Source organism: Trematomus bernacchii, unplaced genomic scaffold, assembly GCF_902827165.1.
Source record: "Trematomus bernacchii unplaced genomic scaffold, fTreBer1.1, whole genome shotgun sequence".
Taxonomy (NCBI): Eukaryota; Metazoa; Chordata; class Actinopteri; order Perciformes; family Nototheniidae; genus Trematomus; species Trematomus bernacchii.
In genome coordinates, this window is record NW_022987714.1 from 791,976 (window position 1) to 809,358 (window position 17,383).

Below are 17,383 nucleotides of genomic sequence, written 5' to 3' on the forward strand. Positions count from 1 at the left end.
GGACACATATTCATGTATAAAAGACGTACAAAAGTGCATTTTGCATGATAGGTCCCCTTTAATGTGTCACCGAAGGGAAAATCATTCCCCCTTAACTTCTACAAAATATATTTCTATACTTTATTCAGGTGGACAAGTTGTCTGGGTTATCACCATTATTATCACTCAACCAAAACAATCGAATTTAGGAGTTTGAGTTTATTCAAGCACACATTTAGTCCATTAGCTAAAAGCACCAGAAGCAGGATTTAGGGGACTTCTACTGCACACAACCCTGTAGGTCCTTACACAATCTAATGTCCTAGATTCGACATTAAAAGCTACTGTTATATTCATGAGCGGAGTGTGGCAGTCACAATGTTTTTGGGTTGTACATTGTTCATTTATTTGTTCAAGATATTTCAAACAAAAGCACAAGTAATCAACAAAATCAATGGTACATTATGATTAAAAACAGATTACTAACAGCTAACTCTTTAAAACAAATAGTGAATAAAATCACACATGAGAGATGCATGATGATTTAACATAACTTGTGAATACAATTCTGTATTTGTATGCTATGTTGAATGATAGAAATGATTGTAACCATAATATTCAGGATAGAAAAATAAAGATGTAAATGTATTCAGCCGGGAACAAGTATCTTTACCTTTGAGACATTACATACAATCAAAAACTTCCTACATTAGCTCTGTGATTCTGTCATTATCTGCTACAGCCATTCGTATAATCCAGCATAAAGTGGATCATCTTTCTTTCCGTAACAGTCTTATCTGTGCTGAGAGAAATTAGAAGTTCTCATAGTGATGAATAAAATGCGCCTGATCCCTCTTGTTCATCTGCTGGCAAGCTTTCTCCACATTCTTGGTCAGTCCTGGTGGTCCGCAGCTGAACACACCAATTTTGCCCACCTACGGAAAAATTATACAGATTGAAACAGGCTTGTGTTTCAGACAAACATTAGGGAGTTGAATATGCATGAAGCACAGACCTCTGGATGAACTTCCTGCAGTGAGCTGAGAAAGGAGACCAGGGGAGGCCGTCCGAAGTGTGTGACGGAGCGCAGGCCGGTGAAGAGGCTGCGGTTCCACACCTTCTGAAAGTGGCGCTCACACACATACTGTCCACACATTACAAAATAAGTGATCCTTAGTGGATTTCATTAATATTTAACTTTAAACAAACTGTTTAGGGAAATATCCTTAGAGCTTTCTTTCCGAGAGTTAAATGAGAAAATCAATGCCACTCTGTTTGCTAAATATGAAACAGCAAGCAGCCAGTTAGTTTAGCTACTTACACAGCTTTGTTGAATACTCAATCCTGATTAGTCTATTAGGTCATTCCACCGTCTGTTATATCTGAATTGCTGACCACTGCTATGGAAGCAGTTCTGAGCTTTAAAATAGGTTATAATAACTTTAAGATAATTAAAATCATGAATTACATTTGGGTTAAAAAGTGGTAATTGTTGGATTTTGGATCCAGCTGTTTCCCCTGGTTCCAGTCAGTATGCTAAACTAAGCTAAATGCCTGCTGTCTGTGTCTATATATATTTTCTTTCAAATATAAGAGGGCTATCTTCTCATCTAGCTCGCAGCAAGAAAACATGGGAACATATTTCCCAAAATGTTTGAATATTATTATATTGTATAAAACATATACAGTATTTCAACATTGAAGTGATTATTTGTTAAATATTTAGCTGTATTTTACTCGATTTTATATTTTCTACACTTGCAAAAGTGGACTGCAGATCTTACCAGCATGGTGGTGCGGAGGTCAAACTTTTCGGCCACCTGAGTGATGTAAGTGTGGACAGAGACTAGCTCCTGCGTGTCCATCTCCTCCACCTCCCTGATGATGTCTGACACCCACTCAAACTGACGCTGTGTGCGTGTCACCCAGATGAAGTACACCTTCAAAGAATCAACGCATGTTAGTGACAGAAAAGAGAGGAAGAGATCGTATAGAGAGTGAGCTTCATGCACAAATAAGAAAATTGCACGGAGGGATACAAAAAAAAGAGGTAATGGTAGGTTTAATTATAAGCAGCACCTTTTTACACAGAATCTTGGACTTCATGGAGGACTTGAACACGAGGTCTTTAAGGATGGAGGTGAATGGGGTGATTCCAATTCCTCCTCCCACCAGAACAGACACCTCAAAGTCAATCCACTCCTGATGGCCCTCGCCAAACGGGCCATCCAGGTACAGCTGAGGGTGAAATCAAATAGGAATATCAGTGTCATGAAAAGACAAAGAATGATGAATCAGATTGTTTACACACATAAAACAATACTTGAACCTGCCTTTGGATAGGCGCCAAGCTCGACCAGGCTCTCCTCCGTGTAGAGGTCTCGGAGCTGGCTGGTCCACGGCCCCACCGCTCGGATGTGCAGACTCAGGGTCTCTTCATGCGGGGCTGACGTGAGTGTGAATGGATGGTACTCATCTGTGCCTAAATTCAGGCACGCAATACGAACCCACTGGCCTGAACGGTACACGAAGCCCTGTGGTCGCTTAAACTCCAGATGTGTCACACCTGCAGGTAGGACAGCCGAGGGACAGGTGAATTTCAACACAAACAAACAATTTCAGTACAGCGGATGGAATAGTGCTTTTTAGTTAGTGAAGACAGAGAATAATTAAGCTATTTCTAAGGTTTTCAAGAACTATTACCTGAAGGCAGCAGCTCAGCTCTCACCACAGGGATCTCCACATTTTTCCTGCTCAAACTGATCAGTTTATCCAGCAGGAAGAGCAGTGCAGGTGGAATTAAGTAGATGTAGAAACGGGGCTCTTGGATCAAGGCAAAACTGCCATGAATAACTGTCTGTTGACAAAGCAAGCATCACATTGTTCTTAAAAACTGCCCCTCAGCATGAAAGCCACCTGAAGTGCATTTTGGGTATTTTAAGGTCATAAAAGTACTTACTAGAATGTACACGACAACGTAGAGGTAATGTGTGATCCAGAATGCACGAAAGCTGATGCGACGGAAATAGCGTGAGGCAAAAACATACATAAATGCAAAAGTAAAAAGAAGCAGGACACCAGTCGTTCCTAGGAAAAAGACAAAGAAGAGCAAATAAACTGAATTATAGCACAACAAAAAAAGCTTAATTAAACGGGATTGTCCCACTCTCAATAGTTTTAAAGGTCAACTAAAAGAATGGTTGAGAAACCAACAGACGTGCAATCACCGCTAAATGCACTTTAACACAGGGGTATCTCCTCTTGCACTTTATATGTCGTTGCTGCTATATTGTACTGCCATGTGGTAAATGCTTGTATATGCTGCTCTTGCTCTTTTGCACATCATGTATTTGTTTTTGCTATGTGTATAATTGTCATGTTCTTAAATGTTTTATGCGAGAGACTGCCGATGGAAATTTGCTCCAAGCTAAAATGTGGCATATTCACACTATTTGCATTTTCTTGTTTTAAGTGTTCATTAATGTGCATTGTCCCTGCTAAATAAACGATTAAAAAAATAATAATAAAAAAACCAAAACAAGTCTTATCATACCTGGAACAGTTTGAAAGAACCACCATGACCACTTCATAGGAAGTTCAGACCTGAAATGAAAACACATATAAGTCTGTGAACATGACTTTCCACAAAGTGTTCTGCTAGAATCAGAAGGAGTATTCAAACATTACCCGTTGTTATTAAAGACTTTGGGGAAAAGACAAGACAGGATGCCAAGGTCGCTGATGGAGAAGATCCAGATGTTGACCAAATGGCCCAAAGTATGAATAACTACAGTTAGAATAGAAAAAGGAGAGAGGTCACATTAATCAAATTTAAAAAAGTGAAGACACCAGAACTTAATCTTCCATAATCCCTCTCTGCTATCATCTCCTTGCAGTCTCCCAACCTGAAAGGACGATGGCAGTCATGGCCATGAAGCGATGGAAATCAATGGCTGCGTCGAATGGGATGTATCGGTTGAGGAAAGTCTCTCGGCACAGCGTGATGAGGTTGCGACACACAGTGAGCAGCATGTAGGGAAACAGGAAGGAGATGGCGGCAGCCGAGCCACGGGCGATGACGATGCCCACCATTGAAGTCTCTGGGATACCTGTGGCCTCAGACTGCAAAGCGTAGTCTGAACAACAAGGTTTTTAAAGTGTTCAGAAAAGGCACACTGACAAAAAAAAGGGTATGAAGCTGAAGGAAATAATTAAAACTTAAACAAAGTGAGGAAGCTTTACAATTTCTACTCACAGTAACACCTTTCAAGAGCCACGCCAGCTGTGATGCCGTACACGACGATGAAGCAGACGATATGACGGCGGTAATTCTCAATGAAGCGCTTGAAGTGCTGGATGTTTTGCTGAATTGGGTTCCTTATGTACTGCTCGCGCTTGGGCTTCACGTAGACATTTGGAGTGCTGACACCTAACCTGAAAATATCAAAATCCATCAGATTATTATTGAGTGGATATACTGTTCTGTCTATTATTGTGCGGTTCAGAGGAAGTCGGGTGTGATACTTTAAAATACTTTAAAAAAAAAAATGTAAACCTTGGTTTTTCAAACAACCACAGTTTCCTCAATACATAAATATTAGAGAAAGAAATAAGCAAAAGGTACTCAGGAAAACTTTTTTTTTAAACTATAGATATAGTTTTCAAAAATCTAAAAAGAACAAACTTTTTCCGTCTGCGTAGCTCCGATCCATCTGTCTTGTAGTTGCTGTAAACAAGAAATGGACGAGCTAGTAAGTTGGGACACAATGGATATAAATGAAATGAGTGAGTTACAAAGCTCCAGTGGATCTTTGTTTTTATCCACATTGACAAGCAACAGATTTGTGATCTGGATGAGTGATCGTAGTCTGTTTGCTGACCTGTTTCCTGGACAGATGAAGGACACTCTCTGGTCTCGACTCATCCGCTTCTTCCCCTGTTTCTCCATCCCTGCACACACATTCATTTCATCAGACAAGGTCAGAGAAATGAGGACGAACAAAATAGTTTTTACACCAAACTTTTCTGACCTTTGACATTGAGCTGGGCAAACTGCAGCTCCTTCTCGTGGTCTCGCAGGAGGAAATGGAAATCCTGCCATGAGATTTTCTCTTTGTTATTAAAGCCTGCGGCCTGCATCATGGACTTGATGCCATCCTCCGCCTGACTCTTTGACAGAGCACCGTTGGAGATATCAATGAAAGACCTGCAACACAACAAAAGGGCTAAGATGAACCAACAGATAGAAAAAAAACAATCGAAGCAGACAGAAGGAAACATCGATCAAACCTGAGCATCCGGGCAAATTCTTCTTTTGATAAGAAACCAGTTCCACCAATGTCGTTCATGGAGAACATCAGTTTGGATTTTTCCTCAGAGGATCCTGGTTAAATACAAACATCATCAATGACATAATGTAAGACTAGACTTATTTTACTAAGTTGACTGGTACATGACCTTTTTTTATTAAATATCCGAAGTGCCAGTCATGTAGTCCATTCTCTATCCTAGATAGAGGATGGAGAATGGACTACATCTGGTCTAAATCTACATAACATTAGTCTAGAAAATCTGATTTATTAATTGATCTACTTCATTCATTCATTTCCAAATTTGTTCTGCAGCTTGATTTGTATTTGCAGCTAGACAGTCATAGTAGGTATCCCTTAACATTATTTTAAATTTTATTAAAACGTTTTAGACACTATGGTCTAAATGCTGTTTCAGAGTCTTTTTCATTTTTGCAAGAATTTTGAAACATTACATTTTTATGTATAAATGTTTATGTTTAAAACTATATTTTCTGCACAAATTCAAGGATATTTGCAGAAAAATATTCATTGCACATTTATTAGTACCTTTCTTTTCCTTTTTTTTCCCAAGTGGTGATAAAAATCCCACCTCAAAAATAATTCACTCTAGAGAATCTAAACCTTCAAACTGTTATGCAGTGCTTGGATGACAGCATACCTAAACCTAAAACAACTACAGCATTTTGGGTTTATGCATTTTACCTTTCATAAAGATAACCATCACATCCAGAAACTCTTGGAAGGAGAGGTAACCGTTTCCATCTTTATCTGCGAGTGTGAACATGGAGTCTACAAATAAAGAGTCAGACTTGAGGCCCAGTGCATCTGCAAACTCAGACGCTGTCAGCTCGCACTCGAGGACCTCTCTGGCTTTCTTGCGTGAAACGCCGCTCATGTCGCCGGCGTCACACTTCTCTATTTCCAAGACCTGTGCACAGGAGGGACATATCATTACACGTAACCAAAGTGTCATCAGTAATATCATCGACGTTGACTAATGACTGAGGTTACTGGATGTCCATCACACATGAGGTCACCATCAAGACCAACAGATAGTTCTTTTGGGTAGAGGTCAGACCTACTTTGACCTCAAACAGGGATTAACAACATTTTGTGGTTAGCTGCTGCCGTTGAGGATGAGGTAAACATCCAGAGGCTGTAGTTACCTTGGAGAAAGCGTGTCGAATGAAAGTTTCCACAATCTGAGCCCTCTGCTCTCTGGTTAAAGCCTCTTTCAGCAGTTCCCTCTCTCTCATCTCCTTCACTCTAATCTCCTGGCCAATGTCTGTCACCCCCGGGCGCAGATGCTTGACAAATGCTGCACGTTTGCTCTCGTCATCAAAAAACAACACCTGGATGTGCAGACAGGAAAGGAAAAACAGGACTGGAGTCAGATAAAAGTGATTTAGATCGGGTACATCTGCAGAATTGTGCTTGCATCGACGGTTGGATAAGGTGAAAATAAGAGCAAAAGCAACTTAACTGCAAAAGAGAGAAAACTGGATTTGCTTAAAGTGCAGAAAATCTTAAATGTGAACACATTATTTGGATGTTTATGCTTACACAGGAATCAGAATCAGACTGCAGCTGTTTTAGATCAAAAACCTGAACGTGAGCCCCCCGCCTGTCCTCACCAGGTCGTACTCTTTGGACACTTTGAGCAGCAGAGCTTTATGGTTCCTGTCGTTGGAGAGAAGCACGTCTAGGCAGTCCTGGTTGCCCAGCTTGAGGCAGCGCTGAGCGTACCCAGATCTGTCAAAGACCTGCAGCTTCCTCCTCTCATCCACCGCCACGCTGACAGGATGCAGAGGTTTTTTATGGCCCTGCCACTCATAGGCTGGAGAGCAAATTCAGAATGAGACGAGGTGAAAGGCAGGGCTCGGGATGATGATGAGCACAGGATTTAAAATAACAGAAACTACCAGATTGGTTTCACTGTCATCTGTCAAGAGTTTTATTTGTCTGGTTTAATAAGTTGGGTTTTGTAGCTGACGGAATATAAATCATGAACGGTCATTACCACTTCAATTCATTCATCAGCTCAGTTTCACCATTGTGTTGATACTTATATGACATCATAATGGCTGCTGAAGGGCGGTGAAGCAGTAATTCAAAGCTGATGATAGGCAGTTGTGTAAAACTGGCATCGAGTCAGTTTTTAAAACCTGACTTATAGATATTATGTTTTTAACAATCAACACTATTAAAAGGATCCGATTTATTTCGTACCAGCAATTCCCACAGCTGGCTCCTCTGTTCTGTCACCAGCCTTTCTTCTTCTCTGGAACTTCCTGTACCTGTACTTTCTGAGATACGCTACCATACAGGCCACCAGGAAACTAACTGTGGAAGTAAAAAAGGATCAACAAAACTGCTGAGGAGTGAAATCTGAATTATGCTGAGTGAAAACAGATGGATTTGGGAGTGTGATACTGACCAACAGGAAAGAGGAACAGAACAATGATGAATATCACGAAGCCAGCTTTACTTCCATCTAAGTAATTCAGTCTAGTCGCATTGGTGCAGGGATGGACAATGGAAGCATTCAGCTGTGTGGGCTGAGGACAAGGGTCACCTAAAGCAACAGAGAGCTGTTTCCTTTTATCCATGCTTTAAATGTTTGTTAATGAATCAAATATAAAACACATGTTTTTACCATTCTTCCAGAAGAACACATTATTTTGTATATCAGTGGCTTCTGCACTTGTGACTGCGATAAGAACATCATGAAAGTTTACATTGCGGATCTTCTGGATCTCCTCATCTGTGAACAAACTGGAAAACAACTGTATTAAGAGCATATGAGATAAATCACACATTACCATAGGATCAGATACATTGACAGTTATGTATTTATTGAAAGACCTACAGAAAGGAGCTTACCCATTCTGTTTGTTCTCAAACCAGAAGCGGTCTCCATTTCTGATGCGTTCAAACTGGTCTAGGATTATGGAAGAGAAAACTGGACCCGGAGCACCGACAGCCTCCAGCAGTCCTCCGGGGAAGAGCTCCAGTTTTGAGATATCTCTGTTGTACAGCTCTGCAATATCCCGGAGCAGCTGTTGGACACAATTACACACTTTGAACCACAAGATCACTGCCAAACTTTTTTCATGTGCTTTCATCATACTTTGTTGTAAGATTTTAACCTGTGGGTTGCTCCGGTTGAGTTCAGGATTTATGTCTTCAAATGTTTTGACAGGAGGCAGATCCAGAGCTTTTCTGATCGCAGTGTAACTACGCAGGCCGAAGTCTCTCCCTCTTTGGACCGTCATGGCCACCAGATCTGTCCGCGAGAACCTCAAGGACCCGTACATGAAGTCTGTCAGGGCGCAAATCAGATCAGATGAATGAACTACCTTATGTGTGTACTGTATATGAATGATTTGTAGAGGGATTTTATTGTGCATTTCTATGTTATATTTAAGATTTTCTGACTATTGTGGTTCTTTTAATTTCTGCACCAAAGCAAAAAGGCAAATTCCTTTTATGTGAAAAACGACTTGGTAATAAGCCTGTTACTGATCCTTCCCACATGCAGTGAATAATCATAAATAAACACCTCTAAGGTCCTCCACAACAGTATTGTCTTCTCTCTCTGCGATCTGGGAAGCCATGCCCATGACGAGGTCGTCCACATCCTGGCTCGTATTCACATTGTTACTCTAGAAACATATGACGAAGCATTAATAAGGTATAATACACCGCTTAATACCTTAAATTAAATGCAGATAAATTATATACCTGACGTTTCCAAAAGCTGTTACATAGACGCATTGCTGGTGATAAGCTGCCATCCATGTTGACAGTCTTCCGAAAATGGCAGGTTCTGTTTCTGAAGGACAAAGGAGACGTTTTATTTCTTATTAGTTATTTATACTGTATTTCAGATAGGGCAAGACACTGCTGACAGCAACATATGGACAATATTACACTTAATTAAAGCCCACTATACAAAATGTTCTTTGGTTTTACAGCTTCCAGGATAATAAATACTAATACCTCATGTAAACACCAGGTGGGGCCATAGTGATGCCAAATCGCATGGCAGCTGCCTGAAACTCAGGAGAAATCCCCGGATCAACAAACCTCTGGTAGCCTGTGCACAGATAGATCAGAGCATAACACCATACAATATAAGAAAACATTATAATTTATAATCTATCTTGGAAATAATCCTCCTGCATGATAACTGTGATACATTTATTGGAGCAAAGAACTGGAAACACAAGGAGGACACTGGAGAGCTTCAAATTGATGTAAGACACTGAAGATGTATTGGAAGAAACTTTGCTGAGACACAGTGGTGACACAGCCTCTGCTCAAACTAACTCTGAAGTTATCTTCCCCAGTCCCTGATACCTAACCACTCCTAAGGGCATAATTAACATTATACTACAAGACGCTCACAAAATGTCCTGTTATTGTGTGAAGAAGAGATTGTTTTATGGTCATGTCTAAAAAACACAGCTGTTGGTGAAACCCATGCACAAAATAAGTGCCTGCCTTATCATCAACAGCTTCCCCAGTGCTGTTTGCCTGTGATCAGAAAGAGAGGGGTGACATGAGACGTTAAGGCTCAAATAATCAAAACTAAGGGCCAAATAAATAAATTCCCTAACAATAACAACCTACACCATAATCAAAATGGTCAACGTTAACAAAATAAGTATAGATATAAAATGAAGAGTGATTAAGGTGCTGGTCTTATCAGCCCTTTGTCCTTTTAACTTTCTTCAGCAGCGGCTGCTTATTCAGCAGAAGAAGGGGACTGAGGGTGATGCTGTGCTGACGAAGCACATATTTGTCAAACACCAACAACGATAGCTCACCTCACCAAGGCTTGTGGTCATCGGTGCATTACCTGTTCCCCTCCACTTGTACGCACACGCACTCTGGCTGAGTCTTACCTGGATAAGGAGGAAGCTTTTTGTCTCCAAGATATGCAGGCAGCCATTCGTAGAGAGCAATATTCTGTGTGGAAGAATAAGATGGGAAAAAGTTATTGCAGCATTTGAATCCACACTAAAACCCAACATGATTGCATTACATTTGATGATTATATATCCATCCTTTTTTGTGATATAGTTTATTCTTATACATTAAACTCTTATTTTAATGTTGATATGAGGAAAATATTATCTGATAGCAAATAGTAGAGTATAATTTTCAATATAAGACGAGAAGCTACGTGTTGAGGACAGTTTTTGCAGTGGACAGACTCAACTAATCAAACAAGAAAGAGATGATGCATTCGCAATTAAATAAATCCATAAATCCATAACATTAAGACCACCTGGCGTACATGTATCCTCACTCTCTCCAAAGTGCAAATTAAATCTGCAGCTGAGCAGCGAGAGGATTACATGGAGATGTTTCCTTCTACCTGAAAGCTGGCCACAACGGTCTTCCTGGCGTTTTGAAAGAGCTTTTCGTCTGACCACGCTGGGTGTTCCTCATGCAGTTTGTAGGCTACATAATTGTGGTAGCGAAACCAGATAATCCCCTCTGCTGCCGTGAACATGTTCTCATTGGCCCAGGCATTTCCCAACTCTGGACACAGAAGATGGCACACATTATAGGGAATTCTGCTTTTCCATCATATGAATTCACATCACTGCAGCTACAACCTGAGAAACACACACTAGGTTGTATATGCGACATGTTTTTATACAGCGTGGTGTAGAAACTGGAAAGTGCAGTGTGACAATCTGATTGCATTGATTGATGAGGATATCTGAACACTAATGTAATGATAAATGATCTGTTTGTTTTGAAGGAAGCGGCAGCAGAGCGGTGACAACAGCAGATGATCCTCCGCCTCTCCCCCACATAATTACGACAGACTTTTAACAACACTAGCAACAAAACACTTGTGTCATGACAACTGCACTGCTTCTCAATGCTATACAGAGAGGGATTTACTGTGGTGAGCCTCACAAGCCATTAACACAATAATTAAAGAGTCATGACTTACGTCAGGCAGGGCCTCTCTGGACTAAGCCTCACAGGCTGCAACACTGATCGAAGCAGACGTGGCGCAAATAATATTTGCAAGAACGTCTTGCAGCTTGGTTTCTGCTGCAGTATCGATTAGGTGGTACTATTACCACATACACTGAAAAACAATATTTCACAAACCAGATTGTTTTAAAGCTGTAGTTCAGCCAAACACACACACAAACCTATTTGATCTCATATTGAGTGAAGTTTATGCAGGTTTTAGAGTAGAGTAATTTGCTTAGATTTGGAGATCTAGTATATGCACTTTTTAACCTGTATGCAAGTGTCAAAATAAACTCCTTTTAAGTTAAAATACTCTTTTAATGAGGAGAGAATGTCTACAGGCAGAGCTGTGGTCTATTGTGAACTTAGAAAAATACATTGCTGTTGAGTTTGGGCCTTAAAGGTCATAAATTAAATGCCACTTAGCTCCCCAGTTTTGGTATCCAGCCAACATTCCTGCTTCAATAAATCACACTTAACTATAAGGTTGGAGGTACTGCCCTCCAGGTAAAGAGGAAATTATATTTGACCGTGCTCTAGAGTAAATCAATGACAAACAGTCAGTTAAGTGCACTTTTCTGCAACTAATAGCAGCGCTGATGTATTTATAAGATGCCCTCGATATTGACCCCACTTTCTGCTGACTCACTGATTCAATAATATTACTTATTTACAAATGGTGTTATGTTTCCGGTCAGTTCTGAAGTTTCTCACCATAAAGGCCTTTTGGTCCATGGTCTCCTGTAGAGGGGTCAGCGGCACTCCACATGAGACTTGGTTCTTTTCCCTGATATGGCATGTTCCCCTCAGAGCCTGAAGTCAGGAGCCCTCCAGAGAAGCTTCTCAGGGAGTCGGACCAGGAGCTGGAAGGGCCGTAGATGGAGCTGCCATCTATCCATGCTGTCACCAAGTTCACCTGCACGTGTTGCATTTGTTTGATCATATTTGTGTGTTCTATTGGACATTATAGTGTTCAGGTTTATCAGTTGTATGGGGAGGCAGCATTATGAGGATACCATTAACAAACCTTCCGTTTTATACTGATACCTGTGTGCGAGGGTTACTGGGACTCTGGCCGGACTCTTTGTCCCACAATCCTCTCTGGAAGGGCAGCAGGACCTTCCCGGTGTCAGTGGGGTCAAATACAGGATCTCCCTTTGGGACTGGGATGTTCATAAACTCAGGCGGACATCCAGGTGTTCTCGAGTCAAAAATGTCAAACGAAACATGATAACCTAAAAAGTACAAAAAATAACAATTAAATGCCAAAAAACTACGAAAACATTTACATGGTTGGTACCTGAATGTTGTGTTATGCTCACTCACAAACAAAGAAATTATGTCATATTAATGGTTTAATATCAGCAAATATCTAATTTAATTTAGAATATGCTTCTCTAAAATATTATGCCTAGGAGTTTGCCATTTAAATCTACGTTTACATTAGCAACAATGAAAGTAATACCTTAAAATCGTGGGCAACACTTTCGGTAAGATTTAAGTTGAAAATAGCATGTCGCCATTGTGGTGCATTCTCATTCTCACAAGTTGTACTTGTTGCCTCAATGTTGTATTCAGTCATGTATCTCTGACTGCATTTATTGAAGGTGCACTTCAATGCAACAACATGCATGATATATATTTACCGAAGAACAGGGAGAGCACGGTCTGGTTGCGTGCTGAGGGCCGACCGGAAGGCCCCCCGGTCAGCAGGCTGCTCAGTCTGCGGGGGTTTGGCAGCAGAGGCTCGTGGACAGGTTGGTAGACTCCGTCCCAGTAATCCGCGGGCACGAGGCGCACAAGGTAGGAGCCTGCACGAGCACACACACAGTGAAGTGACCCAGGTGTTCTGGCAGCCTGCACGCTACTGTTACTGCTGCTGCTGCTGCTGCAAACTTTTAAAACTCTGTAACTCACCGACAGCTCCGCGTTTAGGATTCCCTAAACTGTTGTACCAGCCGTCAAAACGAGGAACCTCCCAGGTGTTTTCACAGCGTGAATCTGTTCAAGACATGTCGAGTTTAAACACTATTTTTCGAGATTAACTGAGCTGTTTTATGTGACCCTGAGTATGAAGCACAACTGCTGTCTACTTACGTTCACTGAGTATGAGCACCAAGCCAACCGCTGCGCAGACACTCAAAACCCATTTACGCAAATCCATTGATGCGAGAGATGCTGCTCAGTCAGTCTGCAGCCAAGAGGAGTGAAGGACTTCTGAAAAGTGAAGACAAGGTGAAGGTAAATTACAATTTTCTTTCAAATTACTATTACATTTCCTTTTAAATATACTTTGTTGGTTTAGCCTATATTTAAAAGGCAGGACATTTAATGCTACAACCTTTTGTCTGCTTTAACACACACCAAAACGTAACAAAACTTTGATTATGTTCCTGTTAGCCTTACCTGTAAACTGCAGACATCCAAAGATAATGACTTGTTTGTTAGAAGAAGATGAAATAGTTGAGTCTTACCCAGTGCAGGGGCTATAATGTAGTCGCAAAAAGGAGCACAGGTGAGGGATGGTGCAATAGTAAAGCCTTCATGTGTTGCATAGATTTTCACAAACTGCATGTGACCTGTGTTGCCTAAATGGGAATGGTCATATGTTTGGATCACTCCTCTTTTCCCCAGCTTGTCAATACATCCTCCCCCTCACAAAGGACACAAAGGGGGGCCGACACTATAAAAGAAGTGTATGTTTCCTCAACATTCACACTCTTCTGCGGTCCTCATCTTTCAACCTTTGGGTAAGAAAGACCTTTTGCATTTTTTTCTGTGTGTCTTTGATTGGTTTGTTTGTCACATTGGTTCAAATGAATCCATTACAATTAAGAAAACAGGTGGATGTATACAATTGCAAACCTTTGTGCATTACACTGATTAATTTATTTGCAATAAAGATATGCAGTACCAGGGAATATAGATGAAATTACATGAGTCAGACATATTACTCAAGAGTCAGATGTTTTACTCAATTAAGTGGCGTGTTTCAGTATTGTCCCATCCTTATCTACTGTAAGAAATAAGAGCAGCTATCTCTGTATCTGGAGGAAACTGAGAACCCTTCCACTAACACTGTCTTCTCTGTTAAACTCTCTAGTCTCAACTAAAGCGCTAAGATGACTCTCTTCGATGACATTTACCCATTCTACCCTCTACAAAGATCCTCCTTCCTCTTCAGTGGCCATTTGATCACAATAATTCTAGTCTTTCTTTTGCTAGCAGCCAGTCTTCTTATCATTTTGCCAGGGATACGAGGGAAGTCGGTGAGTTTCAAGCATCAGATAAACTTTTACTCACTGCAAACATCTCAGAATGATTGTCTCCTTTTTAATTCAATGTACATGAAATAGTTTTGAACTACTTTCCAATCAGAGGCTGTTCTGGATGATTCGAATAGTTACCAGCTTGTTCATAGGTGCAGTGTTAGTGGGTGAGTTTTGTATTCTTATCACTGTCGTTGAATAAATCACACAGATTTTCCTTTCCGTGCGAACATCCCTCACCTTTGTGTCTTTTCTCTACAGCGCTCAACTACACCGACGACTGGGCTGAGGCAAGAATGACCACTAATGCCACCTATAAGTCTTTCAGCGACGCAGTGGTTAATGCTGACATCGGCTTGCATATTGGGCTGTACGGTATCAACGTGACACTAAAGGGTGAGTCAGTGTGGCTGCTGTTGTGCAGAAATGTGTATTATACACTCATACACTGATTGCTTACCCTAGCAACTTTGATCTTTTGATCTTGATGCTTTTATCTGGTTAAATAAAGGTTAAATAAAAAAATAAAAATCCAGATGTTCACTCAACAGACTGATAATATATTCCTGTCATAAAACTACAACACCCTTTTGTGGGAAATGTGTGATTTTAGTTGTCATAAATGCACTCCTGTTTTCTCTCTCAGGGAACCCCATTGTACAGTTCAATGAGACCATAGACTACAATGAGATGTTCAGCTGGCATGACACTATTGAAGAAGAGTATGAGGAAGCTCTGGAGAAAGGTTTACCCAACCCCATCCTGTACATAGCTGAGAAATTCACCATAAGCAACCCATGTGGACTCATCTTTCAGTACAGATACTCTGGCCGATACGCCTCGGCAACCCTCTGGTAACATTAAATACCTGCATACATTTTGGAGTTTTAAAGTACTGTCAGTTTAAGCAGATGGTAGTAAAAGTAGTTGAATTAAAACATCTGCACACTTTCACAGGACGGCTTTCTGCTGCTGGATTCTCGCCAATATCCTCTTCTCCATGCCGGTCATTCTGTACGCCGGGTACATGATGATGGCCACCGCTGCCTTCATCTTCTTCGCCATGGCTTCTTTCTCCACTATCATGAACGCACCTCAGTGTGTTTTCTCCATAGGATCCGATTCATTTGAAGCACAGTACAGCCATTCATTCTGGCTGGCTCTGGCTACAGGTAAAGATAATAGGCTTAACATTTATTTAATATGTTTGTATGTTTTAAACTGTACATTTTCAAACAGCTGTGAAGATTTCTAGTAATGGAAATGTTTTTCAGGTTTGCTGTGCACCATCATCGGTGTTCTGGTGACGCTGTTGCACTTTCTCATACCAGAGAAGATGAAAGAGGCTTTCAGTGTTGGTGTCGACAGTTATGAAGATGAGGATGTTTCTTATGGGGAGGGCTACCTTAACGCAGTTTTTCTTGATGGAGTGACAATTTCACCGCTGTCATCAAAAGTCAGAGAGGTAAGGTGGCAATAATTAGAGCTTAATACCTCCTTTTGACACCTTCTATGAATTTGCTGTGAGACTTGACTTTGATATACATTTTAATGATGCAGAATACATATTGAACTCTGTGACGAATGCTGTATTAATAAGGGATGCCATCTTGAAATCTAATGAATCACTGCTAGTATAGCTACCATGGCAACTAAATCCTTAAAGCTGAGTGTTGCACTTTTATGTTCATGTATAACATTTAAGAAAGGTATTTCCTTCTCTGCTTAACTGTGACTGAGATGATTTTGTTTCTGTGTTTTAGGAACAAATATGACGCTGTCCTGGTTTCCCTCGGGGAGCTTTTCCAGCCAATACTTGAAGATATTTCTTGCTGAATGTGTTACAGATTAAGTGTCTTATTTCTCATCTGTTTTAATTATCTTTGTGAGCCTGTGAAGTGTTATACATCATTGAACTGTACATAGTTGTATTTGTGAAGTTCTAATGTCATGTTGCAATAGTTGTAGGAACAGTATATGAAGTTGTATGGGATCCATGCAGTATGTATATAAACTGATCAATAAGGAATCTGTCATTGTTCAACTTCCTTTCGTTCATTTCAAATGAAAGATGAGACAAATCGTTAATTTGACGACTTTCTTCAGAATTCATGGAATGCATGCACATAGCCATGGCAACACTATGTGGCTTACTTTGATCATACTTCCTGTGGGTTGAAGTATCTTTATTTCACAGCTTCTAAGATCCAAATAAATGTGAAAAGATGAGAAGTAGAATAAGTAGCAAACTGCCTCGTCAAGAATAATAATCTCTTAAAGGGACCCTATGATGCTAATTTTCAGGTTTATTTTGTTTATAGTGCCTCAACTGTGACATGTTTACATGCTTTAATGTTGAAAAAGCTCTGTATTTTTCTCATACTGCCTGTGCCGCAGCACCTCTTTTCACCCTCTGTCTGAAACCAGTGCCAAGTCTGCTCTGATTGGTTAGCAGGCCGGCTCTGTTGTGATTGGTCAACCGCTTATAGATGTCCCGCCCCTTAATCACGAACAATGTGTTTTAGCAAATAGAAGCGCGAGTGTAACATAGTGATGTCATTATGTTACGGAAGTAAGTATCGAGTCTAATGGAGGCGTTTCAGGCATCGGGGGGGGAGTGAGTGGGAGAGAAAATCCTTCTGGAGGGAACTTCGAGATTTTAGCCTTTGTAGACCATTTACATGCACATAAACCTATATAACACACTACAGGAAAGGGAAAACCCTGAAAAGCATAATAGGGAACCTCAAACCATGCAAATGTAATGTATGTCTTGTGTGTTTGTAAGTACTTTTTTGCTGCAACACCTCAATAAAA

At 40.6% G+C, this 17,383-nt stretch overlaps 2 protein-coding genes across 2 annotated transcripts; one reads left to right on the plus strand and one right to left on the minus strand.

Annotated features, from left to right (window-relative positions):
* Positions 1 to 358: 358 nt before the first annotated feature.
* Positions 359 to 13,461, minus strand: duox (dual oxidase). Its single transcript, XM_034141778.1, has 33 exons — positions 13,395 to 13,461; positions 13,215 to 13,298; positions 12,944 to 13,108; positions 12,345 to 12,532; positions 12,012 to 12,213; positions 10,678 to 10,844; positions 10,202 to 10,265; positions 9,294 to 9,390; positions 9,036 to 9,126; positions 8,854 to 8,956; positions 8,441 to 8,613; positions 8,175 to 8,350; positions 7,948 to 8,066; positions 7,729 to 7,866; positions 7,521 to 7,634; positions 6,926 to 7,128; positions 6,458 to 6,643; positions 5,994 to 6,219; positions 5,269 to 5,362; positions 5,010 to 5,185; positions 4,860 to 4,929; positions 4,664 to 4,705; positions 4,235 to 4,413; positions 3,885 to 4,115; positions 3,667 to 3,766; positions 3,533 to 3,582; positions 2,939 to 3,066; positions 2,683 to 2,836; positions 2,313 to 2,545; positions 2,059 to 2,217; positions 1,764 to 1,919; positions 995 to 1,123; positions 359 to 914 (listed from the first exon to the last, which is right to left on the minus strand). The coding sequence occupies exons 1-33, from the start codon at positions 13,459 to 13,461 to the stop codon at positions 792 to 794; spliced, it is 4,587 nt and encodes a 1,528-aa protein (XP_033997669.1). The 3' UTR covers positions 359 to 791.
* On the plus strand, positions 13,417 to 16,773 carry duox2 (dual oxidase 2). The gene is made up of 9 exons (XM_034141217.1): positions 13,417 to 13,538; positions 13,932 to 14,047; positions 14,401 to 14,566; positions 14,676 to 14,733; positions 14,828 to 14,962; positions 15,213 to 15,420; positions 15,524 to 15,738; positions 15,841 to 16,031; positions 16,330 to 16,773. Exons 3-9 carry the CDS (start codon positions 14,420 to 14,422, stop codon positions 16,339 to 16,341), a joined length of 966 nt encoding a protein of 321 aa, XP_033997108.1. The 5' UTR covers positions 13,417 to 13,538; positions 13,932 to 14,047; positions 14,401 to 14,419; the 3' UTR covers positions 16,342 to 16,773.
* The last annotated feature ends 610 nt before the right edge of the window (positions 16,774 to 17,383 follow it).

Coding starts and splice junctions, on each gene's coding strand:
- duox (XM_034141778.1), bottom strand. CDS start 13,461: ATGGATTTGCGTAAATGGGTTTTGAGTGTCTGCGCAGCGGTTGGCTTG. Junction 3,767..3,884: donor GACTGCCATCGTCCTTTCAG/GTTGGGAGACTG, acceptor TTCTAACTGTAG/TTATTCATACTTTGGGCCAT. Junction 3,583..3,666: donor AAAGTCTTTAATAACAACGG/GTAATGTTTGAA, acceptor TTTTCATTTCAG/GTCTGAACTTCCTATGAAGT.
- duox2 (XM_034141217.1), top strand. CDS start 14,420: ATGACTCTCTTCGATGACATTTACCCATTCTACCCTCTACAAAGATCC. Junction 14,963..15,212: donor TATCAACGTGACACTAAAGG/GTGAGTCAGTGT, acceptor TTTCTCTCTCAG/GGAACCCCATTGTACAGTTC. Junction 15,739..15,840: donor CTGGCTGGCTCTGGCTACAG/GTAAAGATAATA, acceptor AATGTTTTTCAG/GTTTGCTGTGCACCATCATC.